General features: G+C 38.4%; 1 protein-coding gene across 1 annotated transcript in view; it reads right to left on the reverse strand.

Moving 5' to 3' along the window:
• Positions 1-257: 257 nt before the first annotated feature.
• The window catches only part of LOC142396408 (Krueppel-like factor 7), a 118554-nt gene continuing 97477 nt past the window's right edge, over positions 258-21334 (reverse strand). The window contains exons 3-4 of the mRNA XM_075479105.1: positions 18456-18579; positions 258-8988 (exon numbers count right to left, since the gene is read on the reverse strand). Of these exons, the coding sequence (XP_075335220.1) occupies positions 8937-8988; positions 18456-18579 (176 nt within the window). The 3' untranslated portion in view covers positions 258-8936. The remainder of the gene's footprint in view (positions 8989-18455; positions 18580-21334) is intronic.

Raw genomic sequence — 21334 nt, forward strand, 5'->3', positions numbered from 1 at the left:
GCACATTTTGGGGAGGAGGACAGTCTCTGCAAACATTATTTTATCTAGTGCCAGTGAGATTGTAGTTATTTGATGCATATCTGTGAGACAAGAATTTGACCAAATATTTAGATCTTTGGTTAACCCCATCCAGATAACCTGCTCTGAGTCAATTAAAGGATGAAGAAATGCTTCTGCGAGGTTGTTCTATATAAGCATTTTTGGAACAAAACATACCACAGAGAGCCATAATCAGTTTCTACTATTTATTACACATATTACATTCTTAAATAAAAATGCTCCACTTAACAGTTCTTGCATAGATATCTTACAATACCAATTTAGAAAAGAATTATGAAACAGACCAGTAACAAAAATAAATTTTCTTCTTCCTTAATAAAGAACATTACCATACTGACATCATATAATACAAATAATATTTTAAACACTTTGTACAGCAAAAAATTGTAAGTAAAACAAGAGAACTAAAAATAAACCGAGATGACAGTGACAGAAGCGGGGAAGGCAGGATGGGGGACTGGAGTGAAGGTTATGGATCTGATGTTGATATAAACTATCAGATTTATAGAGCCTCTAAATGACAGGTGAGAGGGAAGGTATGATGGTGAACACACAGGTTTGTCTTTTTCACTTACATGTCCATTCATCCCAGAAGATATATCTCCCTCAACAGATGTGATTTGCCTGTGTACACACACTGGGTCTTAAAAAAGGTTTCCATTTCCATTATTGGTTACTCAATATGTGACATAAGGATTGGCACCAAATTTGGATGTAAATATGGGTGTTAATACTATCATTCAAATTGTTCATTGTTCAAATTTTAATTTCCACATTATACCTCTTTTTTTAACAAAAAAAAGAAACTTTATTTCGTCTGACTGATGAAAAGAAACTAGAATATTTGTGTTCACATTTGGCCATTAAAAGGTCTGAGAAGCAAAACCTTATTGACAGATTTTTTTCACACAGCTGTCATGTACTTTCATAGTATAAAAGAACTTAAAAGAATATTGATTCTAATACTTTAACTCCAATACAGTCAATAACCTAATGTGATTAAAAATAAAATAGTAACTTTTACATCTGTATTGAAAGAGGCAGCTTTTGATCCTAACAGATTAAATCATTTTTTCATATATTAACAATAACTTTGAGGATTAGATAGATGCTACAGAATTAATAATCAAAAGACCTCAAAGCTTAGCTCATGTTGTGTCATTGAATTCAGAAAAAATAATAATTCCATATTTAAGTTTTTGTGGGAACAATTAAATATGAGATTTTATCTACAAGAAATACCAATACTGTAATGTCTTACATATTAAAAAGACAAAAATGACCTTTCGATACCAATCCTCTTTTCACATACTGATAAATGGAATAAAATGACCAAGACGGGAAATCACCAACAATCATGAATAAAGAGAAGTCAAACAAACTGTACCGACTGAGAACATGTAGCTGACAATGTGGAACAGTCATCGCAGTCTCACCCAAAAACTACTTGGAGCTCCCTGGCTGCATCTCTCTTAAGAAAACCTCTCAAAACAGCTGGATATGACAGCATGCTTGGCTCTAGAGGGCTCTGGCGGTTGTGGGTATTGGTGAAGGGGGTCTGGTGTGGGTAAGTGACACAGACACAAGGAGAGGGCAATAAGACATGTGAATCTCTTAAATACTGACAAGCATGGACAAACAAAGTAGTTACAGACAGAGTCACTCCGGGATGCCACTGATAGGCTACCAAGAAAGTTAAACCAAGACACAGCATGACTGTTTGCAACGTGGAACGTATTCCCCCAGGGTAACGGTGATGATAAAGGCATTTTACTGGGGGGGTTAAACATATATGTCAGTCTAGACTATCATAAGTGGACCAGTAGAAAATGGTTCTTGGTGACAAAGTGCATCCTGGTTGTGTAACAAATGATAAGTGGATATTTGACATTTGAGTGCTCAAACAGACTATGCTAGCAGTGCGCACACATGAAGAGTGCAATAGCTAAGATGATCATGTAGTGCAATGGTTGCAATAACTAAAGCAGACCTATAGATCTGTCTGGGACTGTGCTGTCACCACATATGTTTAATTTCATACAGAGTCATCTGTACGTAATGTCTCATGCTATTTACAAAAGCTGCCAGAAGTGACAATCTCTCTTCAGGATGATATGATGGAAACTGAAGCCTGCTCCTTCAGAGGAAACAGCTGCCTGCATGGGGCCACAGAGGAAGACTTAAGGGGGTTTTCTCTCTCGGGTTTAAAGGTCTGGTTGTCATGGATAAAAGATGAAAATGGGAGGCAGAAATTGGCTGGCTAGGTAGTTAATTGGTTAATCGGAGCTTCTTGTAATCTGCTTTCAAGCTAGCGAGCTTCAACAAAATTTTGTCAATCATCAGCCATGCGTGAGACACTTTCCTCGCACCCTCAAAGGGTTAACGTGCCGGGGTATTTTAATAACTGAATACGTTTTTTAATCAAAGACGATTTTCACTGATATGTTTTTCGTCAGATCCTATACTGCAATAATATTGTCAGGAATTGTTTCGGTCACAAGGATGGTGATGAAAATCTACCACGTGAGCAGCAGCCTAAAAGTTTTTGAGAAGATTTATCTCCTCGGTATTCTCACGATATGAAATTATATACAAAAAGTGTGCATGGTGCATGAAAAGTGTTGTGATGTGATTTAAAAGTGTTGATGACACTTAATGACAGAGAAAGAAAAACTGCTGCCAATGAGGTCAGCAAACAATCTGTCAAATTTTTCATGTTGGGGGAGATTTTTATTTGGTTAAGTACATTTGTACCAACATGAATAATGGATTAATATAAGATTTTTTTTTAGGGTAGCCACACACATATGTACATTTTATGTTTATACATATATGTGTATATATATATGACGATTCCACATTCAGGCTGATCTTCCAGAGCGAAAACCCCTTTTAGCAACTTGTCTTCCTCTGAGCTTTAACTATTGATGCAGGGAAATGATAAACTTGTTCGATATTGGTGATTAGTTAGATTCATCAAACGTTTAACATTTCCAAAGCTCACTTTTGACTTTGAAATGAGACTTTGAAACAGTGCAATCTGCAGTATGCTAAGAGGCTAACTTAATCTAAAGCTATTTCACTCCTTTCTTAAGTAGCTAGTGCCACTATATTGGGCATGCTATAAGACCATGAAAAGATTATTTTACATGTGTGAACAATACGTTTGGCTCCAGTTTACATTAGTCTAGACAAGAGACTGAGAATATTACGAGGCATGATGAGTCAGAGCATGTTTATAATTTAAATTTAACGAGGTGGGCATGAAAAAAAAACAATCCCTTTCCGTCCACCTTCCATTCATTCATCCTTTCTTTTTCTGCGTCTCTGTTGCTCAGATGTTTCCACAACATCTACTACATTCACAGCAGTTAACTTGCAAATATGCAAATCTTTGGGAAAAATGTGTAAAGTGTGCATTCAGCATTCCTGCAGTTCCTGCATGGACAACTGCTGTGGACAGAAAGGGAGAGATGGGGTCAGAATGGATGGATGCATCGCAGGAAATTAGAATTTCCCTTTCAGTGTGAAGGAAGAGGGAGGGTTTAGGGACATGGATATACAGATAAATGGTAATACATCTTATCTGTGAGATAAAATGCAGTAGTTGAATTGATGGTTTGGATATTCATGTGCATGAATTATTTTTCTATTCCTTCTTTCCTCAAAGTCTTTTTGACAAGTCTCTGTCTCCGGATACTCCTCCCTGCCAACGGGGGTTTCTATTTTGTATTTTTTGGATATGAAATCTGTCCGCTGGGTGCAGACAGTTGAAATCAGACTGGCTCAAGGCCCCTGTCTTTTATTTTTTTTCAGACCACGTGGTTTCCTGTGACCTAGAGTTATCTCATTAGCTCAAATGCAGCTAGAGTGGCGGACCCAGGAAAGCTAATGCTTACCAGAGCTGTGAGACAGCAGCTAGTCGGCTTGGGGGGGCCTGATAGAGGACAGTGGACCTGGAGGAACACTGTGACATCAAATTTGCAGTGACAGGCAAAGAGATAGGATGGGAACCCAATGTGAATTTGTATCTGAAGTGACTCTGAGATATGATAGATGTCAGAGGATTTTGATTAAAGAAAAATGAGCAAATGAGTTTAATTTGTTTAATGCTGGCTACTGTAGCTCTGAAGTATTAATGAGAAAAAACGATATATTTAGTAACCTCAATACTTGTTGAGGTATCAACTGTGTTGTCCACAAAGACTCATCCCTTTGGAGTATACTTAACACTCATTATTTTTGCTGTTTAGAAGTTTTGATTTAAAATTACAATCATTCTGCAAAGAAAGTAGATCTCATAATAACGTTTTCCAGTTTCAATTTGAATTTAGCATGCACGCCAAAGGTTTGCTTCCAGCTGCCGGAAGAAAAAAGATCTACTTGTTCATTTTGAAAATCTGATTTCCAAATAAACAGAATAGGCACTAATCAATTTGTATTTATTGACTTTTATTAGAAACATAAATAATGAGCCCCATGCCTCCTCCAAAATTGTGAACTGAATGTGAACTAATCTTGCAAAGAGTGTGATTTTACTTATTTTCAATCCAGATCAAGTTTGAGTCATCGAAGTGCAGGGCATGTGTTTGCGTCTCTTTAATTTGACTCAAGTCATCTAGGTAAAATAAAGTTGCATGAATGCATGAAGGGTCAGAGAAAGAAAAACCTAATGAAAACAAAAGTCAGAATTTGCTAAGGAAAAAAAATCCAACGCCAACTGTGTCAACTTATTTCTTCCACACATAAATACATGCTAGTTCAGCAATTACAAATCTGTCTTGAACCACCACTGAATGGCTGCTTCCCTCACACTATGCCTCACACACACGTACACACATTCACGCCATCAAAAGCCTCATAAAAGTGCTACGATCCCCATTCTGCAATTATTGTACATCCTCTTTTGGAGGGCTTCCTTCTACACCTCTTGGCATGCCTCTGCATATTGGCATGACTTTGCATCATCGAAGCTGAGGAAAACAACCATCAACAAAGCTTTTGTAAGAGAAATCAGTGACAATAAAGTCAAAAATGAAAAACTGTAACCTAAACACGAGCTGCTTTGTCATATTTAGCAGAAGGAAAGAGTTAGTCGAGAAAGCTGCCGCGTGATACACAGGACTCATACAGAGGCGGTGTCCTGATGATCTCTCCTGACCGTGGAGACTCTGCCCATGGCTGAAGGGCAGTTCCATGCTGGAGGTTTTTGGTATCGATTGTTCAAAGCTGCACCATAACCAACCCCCGGAGGGGAATGTTTTTACTGTTTCAGCTAATGAAAGCTGGCAAGGCCAACTGGCAAGGTGACTGGGCACGCTGGGATGTAAAAATCCCCCACCAGCTTCAGGAAAACTGCACCCTCACCCAACTGCACCAGTCGGCAGCAGTGAGTGTTGGACTGTTTGCAAGCGCTACAGGGCATGTACAGTAGGTGTGGGCGGATGGAGCAGCCATGTGAGTGTTGATGTTGAATGCCTGATTGCAAGAAAAATTTGTATTTATTTTTTTTGGAACTATTGAGTTAAGGGAGCAGGCATTGAGGATGTGTGTTTGCCCCAGTTATTTCTCATTTAATGTGTCTTTACTTACAGTGTTAGTACTTATATTCAGATCACAGCAGACAGAAGTCATTGTTTTCATCAAAAATTTTAAATCGCTATGAAAATACAGCAGGTGACTAACAAACATTACTGTTTTTTTTAGGAGACACAAAATTGTGTATTAAGTGACAACGAGTGGCCTGATAGGCATTTGGTACAGTTTAAAAACACTGCAAAAACCAAACTTGCCTGAGAGTAGCATCTTTAATTATAAAGCATGAATAATGTTGTAAAACATTAATTATAAATGAATGACGGCAAATCAACCAACATACCTTAAAGTTATTTGCTTTCCTATCATGTATTCTCTCATTGCAACAATTTTGGAAAATTTTGCCTGTGACGATTTGAGTAGAATGCTCAAAATAGACAAAAAAAAAATATTTTCATAGGCCAGAAGACTAAAATATATTTCATACTCAAAAGATATAAATGTTTGTTTTAATTTTATAAGTTATTTTTCACGGTTAAATGTGTCTTTCAGATCTAAGAAAAACATTTTATTCTCCATCAAAACAACTGAAAGGCCAATTTTTGCAATCCCGTAGTTGCCTTTTTCTATAGCTATGAAAGTGCGCAATTTCATTTTGAGCATTAAAATTGAACATTTGTTTTGTTTAAATTGCTCCCAAATATGTAAACTGTGAAAGCTTTACACTTTAGCATTGCTAGTGGTTATGATTTAGAAAATTTGGTTAACTGTTAACTTTGTTCAATCCAAACTGGAGCTAGGATTTTAGAGGCAGGCTGGGATGGGAGCATGAAATAATTAGAAAGCTTGTGATCTTTATTACAGTCAAATTAACAACAAGATTTAGAACTTAAATAAACATTTAGGTGTGTTTAGTCATTTTCATGACTGAACACGCACGTGCGGGGGGAGTGCGGGGGGGGTACACCCTGGACAGGTCGCCAGTCTATCACAGGGCCACACAGAGACAAACGAGACAAACAACCACACACATACTCACACTCACTCCTAAGGACAATTTTAGAGACCATTTTCATGATTATAAAGCTAATTCACCAAATTTTTTTTTAAATACGAAGCTGCACTAATGCACCAGACTGATTATTTGAAAAATTAATCTGTTGCAATTGTTTTACCTTATCTTATTTCTGATGAAAACACTGACTAATACTGTAACCAACAATGTAACCAGAGTCTGAAGCAAAAACTCTGATTAAATGAGAAGCGCAAACTGTAGCAAGGGTTATGTGTGCAATTGTTGGAGCTGAGAACAAGCTGATTTCTCACTTCATAGCATTTGGAATCATTTGTTACCTCCAGCCAAGAGCTAAGATACTCTTCCACGAAACAACAGTTGCTAAATTCCAACAGTGAAAAAAGATTTGGGAGCAGAACATATAATTCTAGGAAGAGGGTGCGTTGTGCGCTCATGAACTGGAGTGTGTGTGTGTGTGTGTGTGTGTGTGTGTGTGTGTGTGTGTGTGTGTGTGTGTGTGTGTGTGTTTGCATAAAGCCTGTCATGCAGTGTTTTGTTTTCCAACTCTGTTCATTAGTTTAATAATTATTTTCCTAAATCCTATTAGTCTTATCTTGAGAAGAGCTGTTAGCATTAGAACTGAACTGTGTGTGTGTGTGTGTGTGTTAATGGAGTGTGCTCGTTTTGTATGTAAAGTGTGAGTGAGTCTTTTTTTTCCCAAGTCTTTTATGATTTTTTTTTCAAATTTATGTTCCTTTTTTCCTTATTTATCGCTTTAGAAAGAAAGCACAGATAACATTGAAAAAGGTCAGTGCAATCAATGGATACGAAACAGGCAAATTTGATGGGTTAATGTGACCAAATCTATTTAGAATTGACACGGAAAGGTCGCCTGGCATCTTTAGTCCCATAAGAATAACCAAGAAGCAGCTCTTAATTCTCTGTTCTGGCCCTGTGGTGATGCCGGGGGGACATAAGATCTTAGAGTCTGTGAAAGCACTCACGGATTACTTTTGGATTGATTAAAAAAAAAAGAACTAAAAAATACAGGTTGTCATGTTTTTTTTCTCTTTTTTCATGTGATTCCTCCTCCTGACTGGTAGAATGCGAGACCACAGATCATACCAGGGTTTTGTTTCTCAGATTGCAGAAAAAGAGGAGCACAGAAAAATTAAGACCTCTCTGTTTTCTGCTTTTATTTCAGTCCAAAAATAATAAAAACACAAATCCGTTCTCCAGGAGTAGATTTTTTTGTTTGTTTTTTCATCCATTGGCTGCTTACACACTGCAGATGCAGAGTTGGCGCACATGGGGGATGAAAAGACCAACAACGCTCTCCTTCTCTTCCCACGCATTCTGCTGAAGTCATCTTAGATTTTCAGTTTTTTTTCTCAAACATATTTCAGTGATTTTTAAGACATTTTCTCCAAGAGAGAAAAGAGCAAAGTGTCATTCTTTTCTGTAACAACAATAAGAAGAATCATTATCCTCTAAGTAGAAAAAAAGGGAAGAAAGTGTCGCTGCGCATTTCTGTCAGATGGCCTGCGGAGGCGGCAGGCGTCTCAGTGAAGGTGAGAGATGCAAACACTCTATGGGGGAGAGCCTGAGAGCTGCAGCTGCATCCTCTGACCGAGGTCCCACGGGCGCTGCCACACACCCAGCGTCCAAGCCCTGGGTTCGATTGTCAGCTATGCTAGGAGTCAATCCATACAGTCTCTCTCCTGCAGATTTGGCATTGTTGTTTTCTTCACGTAGATTACAGAAACTAACTGCGGCAGGTGATGGTTTCTTTCGTTCTGTGTACGAAAACCAGCTTCAATAAAAAGAGAAAAGTGGAGTATTTGACTTCAAAAGCCTGTAAAAGCACTAACAGCTATGGATATATGGATATTGAACGTTTCCCCATTGGACTATCTCCTAACCCAAGTGAATTAATAATGAAAACACACTGAATACAGAGAAAGTAAATCGGGCGGCACAATGTTTCCTCTAGCGAATTAGGTATATGTTAGTTTGGCAGTGTCCGAGCCCCCAGAGCTGCATGAGTGCAGTCGAGGTTCACTGGGTTGATGCATTCAAAGACGAGTGTGTCAAGTGGTCTCTATTGCAAAATGTGTAAATGTGTAATTTGAAAGAAAAACAACAATCTAGCTACTCCTTGTTTTCCCCGTTCCCGTCTCCAACGGCTGTTTGCGGTTGCCAGATGTTGGATGGGATGAACGAGGCGGGCGTCTGGAAGCTTGACTACCCATCCCCTCTCTCTCCTTTTACTCCTCCTCCTCTCCTTCTTTCACTTCTTGCTCCTCCTCCTCCCTTCTTTTTGTCCTCAAATGTGCCTCTTCATGTGCAGAGCCAGGTGGTCCGATCGAGAGAAACACCTCCAGAGAAGCAGAAAAAAAAAAATAAATATTCATATATCATCCAAAAATGCATTAAATTTTGTACTATAAATACCAAGTTAGTACACAACAGAAGAGGCAAGTAGCCAAATAAAATGGAATACGAACATAATGAATTTACATTAAATAACGTATCTGTCTAGCTGTTGATTAGCTATAAACTCAGGGCAGCTCTAGCTCCCTGAAATACCTACTGGCTCTATGTAATTCTTTGGAAAATTTCCATAATCCCGTGTTCCTTAAGCTTCCCACCAGCAACATGTAATTTTAGGAAGTAGTCCACAGTAAACACTCCAAACTGTGTCTGTGTTTGTGAAGAATGCTCCCAATTATTTGGTCCTTTAAAATAATCACTGGCTTTGTTTACTTAAAAGGTATACTTGTAAGTCTTGTCTGAACTGTCCGTCATTCGATTCAATTAAGTTTTAGTTGACTTTATTCATATATTAGCATTTCAAGTTAATCATTTTCAATTCATAACAAGTTCTGATCACTGCTGGAGTGCCTTGATCTGAAAGGTGGAGACACTTCCTATCAGACATGTTCACAAGTCATTTTTTCCAAGTCCAAGTCAAGTCTCAAGTCTTTGAGGACCAATAACAAGTCTCCAGTCTCAAATGACTGAAATGAACGTTCTATCATTAGACACATGCCATTTATTCTAGATAAGACTGCATTTCTGTATGTAAATGCATGAAAGCATGTACTGTATTATCAATATATGTAATATCATTATGCACTGCAGGATCAAAATTGATCAGAGCATGGTCACTTGAGGGCTATTTCAATCCAATGTGAAGAAACGCTCTGAAAGCTTGTTTGAAGTATTTAAATTTATTTGGAAATATGTGTGCTTGCTCTGCACCACAGGATACATTAAAAGAGATATTAATAACTGGCTGTGTAGCCTGAACTTCTCATGCATAACATTTTTCAGCGTAATTTCAGTGCATTTTTCAGTTTTCAGTGTCAACCTGGAATTTTATCAGGTGTCAAAGAAATTGTTAAAGTAGGCTTTTTTAAAACAGCAATTACATTAAAGGGGAACTGCGGTATTTTCAACATTAAGCCTCATTTCTGAGTCGTCTGCAATGTTTTAGAACCCCCTCACCGCTTTTTTGATGTTTACTGCTGTCTCCGGTATTTGCCTAATTTTGATTCTTCTCAACCTGCTTCAGAATGGCAAGTATGGTGCATGTCCAAAAAGGTCCGTAAAAGCACCATAAACGTCCGTTTTCAAAATCATCAACTCACCGGAGTGGTTACTGGTGTGCACTGGTAATCAAATTTCGTTGCGAAAAGTTGCTTCTGTCGTGTTTTATTTGGCAGCTCGTTCATGCTCGCACTATTTTCTTAGCGGTGGCGGAGTAATATCAACGAACATCCAGCACAAAATGTCAAATAAAATACCGCAGTTCTCCTTTAACGTTAAACTACATCCACATAGAATTGGTTTAGCAATTCATTTGGAAACTGTTAACCGAGGCTACTTAACCAAAGTCCTTCCCAAATTTCACAGGCTGCTGCAGATAAATCAGCAACGCCATGTAGTGAACAATGAAGCTATAGTCTTCATATAGTTTACAACACTATTTACTTTGATTGGTTTGCTCGCGGGACCTGTCGATACGCGCTAATTTCCCTTTCACATTACAAAGAGACTGACCTGTCCTTGTGCGTTTTTAGGTGCCTGCCTGATGAAGTTGGACGTAGTTGATTTATAACCAAATGTGACAAGATATGGCACAGTTCCAGATCAGCTTGATGTTGCCATGGTTAGAGCAGAGCTATGTACTACTCTATAGCTAGTTTTGATATCAGTGGCCATGCCATCAGCCTTGTCATACATCGGAATTAATTAAATAAAGATCAGAAACAATAATTTAAAAAAATTAAGATTGTTTACGAGTCCCAAGCCTCGAGTCCAAGTCAAGTCTTAAGTCTTTTGAGGGCAAGTGGAGTCAAGTCTTTGTTTGTGCGACTCTATGCGAGTCGCATGACTCGTGTCCTCACCTCTGCTTCCTATCACAGTTGGGGATCACTCCTGACAGCAGAGTGACAAGAATCTGAGGTTTTCAATCCCAAATACCGTTGAACAACATGCCCTCCAGAGTTTTGATCTAGTTTTTGTTTTTTTTCTGACCATGAACAGGGATTTCACCCAAGATACTGATGTTTTCATCCAGTGGCTGTGATTTTATTTTGTGATAGTGGAACTACTGTGGGAATTTGTGTTGATCAGTCAGTTCATCAAAAAAATCCTCAGATTGCTTGAAAAAAAACAAAAACTTTTATAATCTGATAAAAATAGTCAAAATGTTTGAACATTTTATAAACTTTCCAACTCAAACTCAAACTTTGATGATTCGGTTTTATTTGAGACTGTGACAGTTGGGAAAAATGTATATCTATCAGTGAAAAAAATCTGTGACATAGGTTACCATATACAGTTTAAAGCACTGACGTATACCTTCAGTCATTTTTTGTTGCAGTCAGTGCACCAATTATCAATGGATAGTTGCTTAAAGTGGTTTCGATAGCTGTTAAGGAATTTTCATATGGTCATATTTTGAAAAAGACGACAGAGTGAAGCACACACAAATGTAATGACAGCCACTTAATTTTAAAATAGGTAAATTTAAAGGGATAGTTCGCCTCTTTTGACATGAAGCTGCATAACATCCCATTTTAGCAATATAATTTATGAACATTGACTTACTCCAGGAAAAGCCAGACCTCACATCGCTTGGCGCTATTTTTGCCTCCCTTGATATAAATGCGTCCAATGTAAACCGTGCAGACCGAAGAGCAGACCCAGCACTCCCCTGCTTCCGAGCAGCAAACACTGTAACAGGTGCGGCTATCGCTAGGTGGCTGGACGCATTGATATGAAGGGAGGCAAAAATAGCGCCAAGCGATGTGAGGTCTGACTTTTTCCTGGAAAACGATTTTGTGATGCAAATGTATTACTCTTTTGAACGGATATTGTTTTGAGAAGCAAGACGCTTTATTTTTTTAGCCCCAGCCAACTAGCCGGACTACCTTCGTCAACGCCAAAACTCGTCTGGAACTCAGCTCACAGGACGCAGCGGGGGGTAAGAAAATGTTCATAAATGATATTGCTAATATGGGATGTCATACAGCTTCATGTCAAAAGAGGCGAACTATCCCTTTAAGCAATCTTGCTTCATAATGTTACACCAGTGAAAGACGGATCCAAAAATTAGTAATGGCCAATTCAGCCTCAGTGATTTCCTAAACATGACTCAATCACAGCATGACCTCCACAGCTCTGCATTCGGTCCTTCAGCTCAAAGTAAAATACAACTGTAGGGTCTAATTAAGTATGCACTGCACACATGGAGACTGATGCAGAAAGCCTGGCAGTACTCTCTGATTCGAGGCAATTTAACTCAATACTGACTGCACCTGATGACATAAAACCAGGTGCTGGTGATGTATAATATTGAATTCATAGTGTTATAAGCATTTCAGTTTAATTACTTGTGCTTTATGGACTGTGAGCACATTAAAGCTGAACACCCACAATAATACTCAACACAAATTACATAAGTAAAGGAGAGGCGAAACAAAATGTGGGCGAGAAGAAAATGAGAAATTAAAAATTCAATTTGCCAGAGGCTTAATTCATTATTAATTAGTCAAGCCTATTCTGTATGTGTCTGTATGTGTGTATGTACTTAAGCAGGCTGTTGTTCCGTCCAGATATAGAGCTAAATTCAATTGTTAATTTAGAGGGTGTTATTACTATGAATGATAATCATAAGTTAAGCATTCAGATTTTGCAAGGAATCTCATTTAAAGTGCAGTAATCAGGGTGCAGCTTCATACTAAACTATGGCAAGTTAAAATTTCAACAGGAAACCCTCCTCACAAATACACCCAAAAGTCGACCAGCTTAAAGCAGAACTCTGAAAAGAAACTTGCACATTAATAGACTTATTCACAGACTCAAGATCTTATCATAAAGGTACATAGTTTGTGTGTCTGAACCACCACCTAAAGACTGTTAGAGTAAAATCAAAAACTTTAAAAAAGCAATGTCATAATTCACAAGATGTTGATTCCCACGAAACAACACTGACTGTCTACTTCAAGGTTTCCAAGTAGATAACAGAGATTGAATATTATTGAAATTACTGTCATGAAATTAACCCTGTTTAATGATACCAACAACATGTTGACCCAAGAAAAATTTCTACAGATTTTACAGGAGGCATGAACAAATAAATTAACTTAATTCTAAATTCTGAAATCTACCTGTAGTGTTTATTTTACTCAACTTATCACTTTTCCAGATACATTTTTAATATAAACACATGTGCTTTCTGCTCTTTACGTTTTTAAGCGAGCTTGTTACTTTAGCTTCCATGTATCTGATTGGAATTGGAAGTAGAAATGTGATCCATTTGTGGCTCTATCAGTGCATGATAGAAAAATGAAAATCAGGGCAATTTCGATTTCATCCTTTTTTGGCGTTTTAGTGAAGGCAGTCTTATTTAATATTAGCGGAAAAAACGGGTCTGGACAGAACTTTCTTGGATGCATCAATTCATCCAAAATATTATGCTAAATGTGGGGTGCATTTACAGTTGGAAATGCTCTTTGTTGTATGTGGTCTGGTGTTTCCCTTCGACCCTAAGCTGACCATGTGGTACCTGATGTACACCTCCACTGATCTGTGCATGTGCGTGTGCGGTTGAACAGATGGCTATGCCAGCTACTGTGTCACTGTTGGGGGGCGTAGCAGCCGATCCAGCTGGTACCTCCCTCCCCTCCTGTCTTCCACACACACACACACACACATTTCCATCTTATCCTTCTCTCCTCTTGACTCGCCCTTCTCCTCCACTCTACTTTTTTGTCCTCTTCTTCATTACCCCTCCTCTTTCCAGCTCCATGAAAACATCAGGGGGTCTTTGCTTGATTAGACAGGATTAATAATATACTCACGCGCGTGTGCGTGTGTATCCCCAGGAGAATTGTGTCAGATTGTACACTCTATCAAATGTTAACTTCTCCATGTCTGCCACTTTTTTACCATTGTTATGGTAATATTTGGTGGACTCCGCCCACCACAGCTGTGTGTGTGTGTTTGTGTGTGTGTGTGAGACTCCATCTGCGTTTGTCTGCTCCTGTACAGATGTATGTGAATCCTGGCTACATTAGAAATGTATATATCCATCGCGTTATCTGTTAGCACCAAAAAGCCAGTCATTTCAAAGGCTGCAAGAGGCTTTAACTGTCATTGAAATGATTGAACCAAAATGTTAAACAAAATAAAGCACTTGATGAAGATAGGACAAGGAAACTTAAAAGTTCAGATCAAATTTAATGGGAACCATCCAAGTGTTAATGAGATACCTCACCTCACCCCATTTTAAAGGGATAATCCGGAGTAAAATGCACTTTAGATCAATTTACGGGATGTTGGGAGTACATACGTTGAGTTGACATCAAAATCATGTCATTCGGATGTGTTTTGAGAATTTCGATTTGACCGTTTTTAGCCAAAAGTCGTTAGCCTGGAAGTGATGAGGGCATATCATGTCACCGCTACAAAACACTATTTTTATACCTTTTCTACTGCTCCAAACAACATAACACTTACGTGGTAGTGAGTAGAGGGTCCCTAAAGCCAAACCGAAGTGTCTCGAGGTCTTCATGTAGTCGGATTTAGAGTCCAGAATGAATTTAATCAAGCCAGTACCTGCTCTTCTCTGCTGCTCAATCAGAGCCTCTTCCGTCAACAGGAGGCTACCTCACGCGAGACATCACGTCACGTGACATTTCAAAATTCCAACCTGTTAGTAAGCTAGGCTTTGCTGTTGCATACAACTTCATTTCACTTTCGAAAGAAATACTCGACTATGTTTGTTAAAAAAAACGGCAACGAAATTGTGACTTTCCAGAGCGAGTTACTCCACACTTGGCAATCAACTACGGACTCATGTGACGTGATGTCTCGCGTGAGATAGCCTCCTGTTGACGGAAGAGGCTCTGATTAAATTCATTCTGGACTCTATTTCCGACCACATGAAGACCTCGGGACACTTCGGTTTGGCTTTAGGGACCCTCTACTCACTACCACGTAAGTGTTATGTTGTTTGGAGCTGTAGAAGAGGTATAAAAATAGCGTTTTGTAGCGGTGACATGATATGCCCCCATCACCTCCAGGCTAACGACTTTTGGCTAAAAACGGTCAAATTGAAATTCTCAAAACACATCCGAATTACACGATTTTGATGTCAACTCAACGTATGTACTCCCAACATCCCGTAAATTGATCTAAAGTGCATTTTACTCCGGATTATCCCTAAAAGGTATTTACCAAAACTGCATTTCCACCCACTTTAATTCGAACCATTCCATTGTGATTGAGTGAACTAATATTACCATTATTCCAAATCAGAAACCCATTTTTTTCTTCTATTTCAAGCTGATAACCAACTTTGTTAGGTTTCGACACAGTTCATTATTGGTTGAATTCTCTGTACTGTTCGAAGGTAACGTGCAATGAGACCAACACCAAAATCCCCAAAGCAATTTGGATAAAAAAAAATGTATCTCTGGGTGAATGTGGCATGTAATGTTGAAGCGCTTTGAGTGGTCAGTTAGACTAGAAAAGCGCTATACAAGTACAGTCCATTTACCATCTACCACTGACAGTTGATTGTGAAATATTTAGTATTGAGGAAATTTCACGACTGGACTTGTTGCACGGGTGGCATCCTATCACGGTACCATGCTGGAATTAGCTGAGCTCCAGAGAGCGAGCCATTCTTTCACAAATGTTTGTAGAATTGGTTTGCATGCCGAGGTGCTTGGATTTATACACCTGTGGCCATGGACGTGATTGGAACTCCTGAATTTAATTATTTGGATGGGTCAGTGAATACTTTTGGCAATATAGTGTAGGTTATTGTGAAAAAAGTGGAGCACTGTGAATACTTTCTGGATGCACTGTATTTGAATTGTGCCTGCTGTCAGCCAAAGTCAGCCTCTAAGATTGTATTGCTTCTATCCTTCTCTTTTTGCCCGCACATACTATATTCAAAAACAGGTGAATTCCCTGAGGCGGTTCTAATTTACCACTTTATGGGCTTACTGCCAATTAAAATTTCCCATATAACATATGGGAAGTCAGCTGATTGTGATGTAAATATGCATGTAAACACTTTCCCTATGTAACATTTGGAAAAGTGTTTAATTGGCATTCAGCCCTGTGTTAAATGTCTTTGCAGTAAATGAGAGCAAAGTTCTGAACTTGAGCTAAGATATAATTAAAGAAATTAAACTCATGTAATTCAATTTTAGGTAGGATAAAATGCATTAAACGCTGGAGCACCCGTCAGCCTCAGTGGCCACTGTCTTGCCACATTTGGGTTGTAGTGAATTCAAAATGTTCCGCAGATAAAGTTGGAAACAAAAAATAAAGTACTCTTGACATTTTATCCGTTGAAATCAAATGCTTATTGAAATAACTTTTGGTGGTTATGCTTAAGTTATCTCCATGTTGCCTTCTGCTGTTGACTTTTAATTTGGGTTTCAGGAAAATGTCAGTGACAGAGCAAACTTTACCTCACAAACTGTAGATACACTTCTAGGCAGAGCTTCAGTTGCACTAAGGAGTAAATCAGCTTATGTCTAGGCTTTTGTGTATCCATGCATTATTGTGATGTCTGGACATTTAAATATTCATCTGAGTCAGTAAGATTTTGTGTTTCTACATACTGTGTTTCTACATACAGTCCCAGCTCTCAGCCTGGATTAGAAGCTTCTATCAGGTTTCTTGGGGGGTTTTAAGTCTAAAACCCAAACTAGCAAACTCAAAACAGCCAATTACAATGTCTCTAGGGTTTGTACTTGTCTATGTGTGTGTGTTTTAATTTGGCACACACATATCGAGAGTGAGTGTACGTTCAAGTGGAGCTGGCATCTGGTGCCACTCAATTAGCTGCGACCTGCTTGCCAATAGCCAGAATCCATTTAGCAGGAGCATAAATAAGCACACACTTTACACACACACACACCCACACACACATGGGCACTCTCTTTACCTTGAAAACTAAACAAAACAGTGACAATTTCACTAAAATCAGACTAAGAAACACATCCCTGGCTTCGGTCTACTAGGCTTTCAGTTTGTATTTAGCCGAAGGCTCACACTCCCCGGTCTGGCTTTTCTTTTGTTTTATTCAAGCTGCATGATGTGAGTCGGTGAAACAAACACATTGACGGAGAATCAATAAACAAAATCCTTTACTGCCAAGCAGATAACATGAATGGAAAATCAATACATTTGCAGTCAATTCCTGAGCAGAAACAAGTCTTCCGTGCACCCCTCTTTCTGCCCTGTAATATGAATCCATAAGGAACTAACTTAATTCAAGACAATAACATTCTTTATGATTAAATCGACCACACCATAAGCTACAGTGTTGAATTTTTATTACTCTACCAGATAGAAACTCAGCTGAGATCCCTCTGCACAACTACTTAGGGAGCAAAACATCTTTGATAAAATGCTCATGTCCCTTCTAAACTTCAGAATGACTGATTTTCAGTATTTTATCTTTACTGAGGATGCTACTGAGATGCATGTAGAATTAAGCTTGATGGAAAATGTTGCTTTCTTTATCATTTGTCAGAGACTGACAAAGCATCAAAACCTATGCTTTAAAAAGCAATGTTCAGAAGCAATCTTCAAATTGAAAGACATTTTTCTATACTGACATCACAGCCAACTGTTCTAATAATTCGATTGATCAAATTGAGAGGCATTAAAAGTTACATGAAAAATAATTTACAAGGTTATTTATCCTCCCAGATGTCAGGCATCTTTCATTTTCTGAATTCAATGAAGCATTTGCATTCTGTGAGCAGGGAGAGACAGGTTGCCTCGTCTAACAAAGATACTGACCGAAGTCATGTTATTTTTTATGTATTTTACACATGTAAAACAGAAATGAGATGGTGTATGTTTGGCTTACTCATCTGCACTGTTTATGGACACAGAAACCCTTAAGTTTCAGAAAACCTTATAAACTTTTGTAATTCTTACAAAGGCATTTTAGTGCCTTTCGAGTGTTACTAGTTTCTATTTGACTAAATATTTCCAATTTAATGTAGCTAATTTCTGCTTAAAGATGAGCTTGATGTCTCTAGATAAAGTCATATGACAATCAGCAACTTTATGAGGTCATTATGACATGCTAGCCCATGACATCTGGTTGCTTCTTTTCTACTCTCTGTGCTCTTAATATAATTAATATCTTAAAATTGTATCTTAAGAAATTTCTCAAACACTGATGGTTACCAGTTTAATGACTCGAAAGTCATCCAATTCAAAATACATTGTGTGTTTTTTTTTGTGTGTGTGTGTGTGTGTGTGTGTGTGTATTTGAGGATGGCTGTGTGTTTACCTGTCGCAATGGTTGCACTTGAATGGTTTCGCTCCAGTGTGTTTGCGGTAGTGTCGTGTCAACTCATCACTGCGGGCGAAGCGCCATTCACAGCCCTCCCATGAGCACTTATAGGGCTTCTCACCTGAGAAGGAGCCAGAATAAGGGAGAAAAAGAGGAGAAGGTGTCACATTTTATTACAATTTCTACATCTAATTTTACACTTCTAAACTACAGCTGTTCATTAATATACAGGTTACCATCTCTAGCTTTTTTCCAAGCACACACACACACACACACACACACACACACACACACACACACACACACACGCACAGAGCCCAGGGGCTGGCCAGGCAGAGCAGTTTTAACATAACAGCCATTTCAATGAGCCAACACACTTAATTAGCTGTAAATGAAGTCTTTCAGCACTGCGGCATGTTAATTCATAATCCCAAATTCACCCTGAAATGAATCTCGTTTTGTTCCCTCTATTACCATCCCTTCACCCCAACTCACACATGCATACACACACCCTGAGGTGGGGGGATCTGAAATGTAAATTAAGTTTCATCCTCCGGTTCACCAGATGGGAGAAGAGATGGTCTATTGTTCTCTGCCTGTAGTTATCTCCCCATGATAGAGAGCCTTCCAGCTGTGCGTGTGTGTGTGTGTGTGTGTGTGTGTGTGTGTGTGTGTCTGTACTATTTTAAAGATGTATGTGTGTATAGCATGTTGGTGTAGACTGTCTTCAGATGAGACCTGATGATGTCTCACTGTGTAAACTGCCTGTATAGAATAGAATAAAAAATACCTTATTCATCCCCTGTGGGGGAAATTCAAAGTGTCATGTAGCTCAAAATAAATAATTAATCAAATCAATAAATAAATTAATAAATGTGAGAAAAACATGTTATGTTTCCCTGTGTGTGTGTGTGTGTGTGTGTGCATATGTAGGGTCTGTAGGGGAAATTGTGAATCTAGCTTCCACAAGGATCAAATACCCACAAGCTAATACTACAACTACAACTTTGTAGCGATCTTAATACAGAGTTTCAAAAATCTACGATAACGTTTATCTAAAAATCAGATGTGTTGCCTCAGGTACCCGTGAGAACATGCTCAAAGAACTCATAAGAAAGTATCTGCTGGACAAAAATGTACCAAGCACACACACACACAGCCAATCAAGTATGTCCACTAATGAAGTGGTTTGTGGCAGAGGCTCAGCTCGGTTCAATTCAATTCATTTTTATTTTTTATAGCGCCAAATACAACAAATGTCATCTCAAGGCACTTAAAAATTAAAGTCCAATTCAAGACAATTGGAATTCAATTCATTGTAATCATAAACATTTATAAAATAATCCAATTCACTCCAGTCCAATGCTCCAAAAAAATGTTATTTACATCAGTTTGATTTTGAATATAGAAACACATTAAAACACAGGCCTTTTTCCACAGTACACACTGAACAAAAACTGTCTGGACCTAATTGTTGACCCCTAATGTGTTCACGAGCGCAAACTCAGGGGTGGTAACTATAATTGGGGTCTTAATGACTCTTAATGGGGAGTAATACAGCAGCTTACAGTCAGTTAGCCAGATGTCCCTGCAGCCTCTACCGTCACAGAACAAGCCAATCTTCATAAGAACACAAACATGCACCAATTCACAGAGAAGTGTAACTAATGTGGAGTCTGGAGCGTTATAAAATTTAGTTGAAACCATAGCATTCACAAGTGAGACGTTTGTAATCATTTTTACAATGAAAACACCAAATGTAAATTAAAAACAAAGACACACAAAAAACTTGGTTTTATAATTGATTCAAATAGGTCTTACATTATCAATCAGAACTTTGTTGGCAACATCATAAACATAATCATCATCCTTCCATGGTCCGAGCCAGAAAAAGAATTAAAATCCCAAAGAAGACTGATCAAAGCATTATTTACGCCAAGGAACCTTTACTTGCTCTTGTACCTCTACGATCCCATTGGAACAAGTGTGCTGCTTACTTTGGATGGGTTCAGGAAATCAATTCTCTATAATTCTCTCTAAATATAAAAAATTAACAAAATGTCAAAGAGACATAATAAAATCACTTTTTTTTTTTTTTTAAGGCCAACTTAAACTTGCCAATTTAGGTGCAGATCACCGAACTGCTTGAATGAGAATTACATTTCTAAAGTAAAAGAGGTGTTACTGCTGCTTTTTAGAAAAATAATCTATTAATCTTGTGATATCTTCTTGACAATGAAATGTATTAAATGAAAAAAACAGATGAAATAGGAAGACAGATGCACACATTTCCACACAGTAATGTAGCATGTTTACAGAAGCAAACTCCATTCTTTTCCTGTACCTGCTTTGTCAGTGCTCAGCTCAACTGTTGGGCATAATCTCTCCATCTTTCAGCAACAGGAGAATGAGACTATTTGTGAACTTTGAATTGTTTTTGTGAACTTAAATGGTCTTGATTCAACACTTAAGTCATCATGCCAGAATAACCCAACCAGCAGAAAGAAAACCTTTACATGGACTGAGGTGCAGAGTAGCTTCGACAGCAAGATGATGCAATGACAAGTAAAAGATGATGCACAACAGGAACATCCAACTATAAATAACACCAACTTCCCCTGTATTTCCCAACAGTTTGGTTGTCTTTTTGATCGGACTTATCTTCTATCCACAGACAACACATGACTGTAGTTGCTCTTGGACTAAATTAATTCCACATCACAAGCTGTACTCCCTTTGATTTGCATTTTCAAACTTCTTCAGTAGAATCGCGTGCAGTGGGTTGCTGCTTTCCACTGCAGAGATCTGGTTTAATTGCTGTCTCATTATTAGGAGAAAGTCCATTTCTACCACCTCTTTGATAGCTTCTGATATGT

Source organism: Odontesthes bonariensis, chromosome 12 (assembly GCF_027942865.1).
Source record: "Odontesthes bonariensis isolate fOdoBon6 chromosome 12, fOdoBon6.hap1, whole genome shotgun sequence".
NCBI lineage: Eukaryota > Metazoa > Chordata > Actinopteri > Atheriniformes > Atherinopsidae > Odontesthes > Odontesthes bonariensis.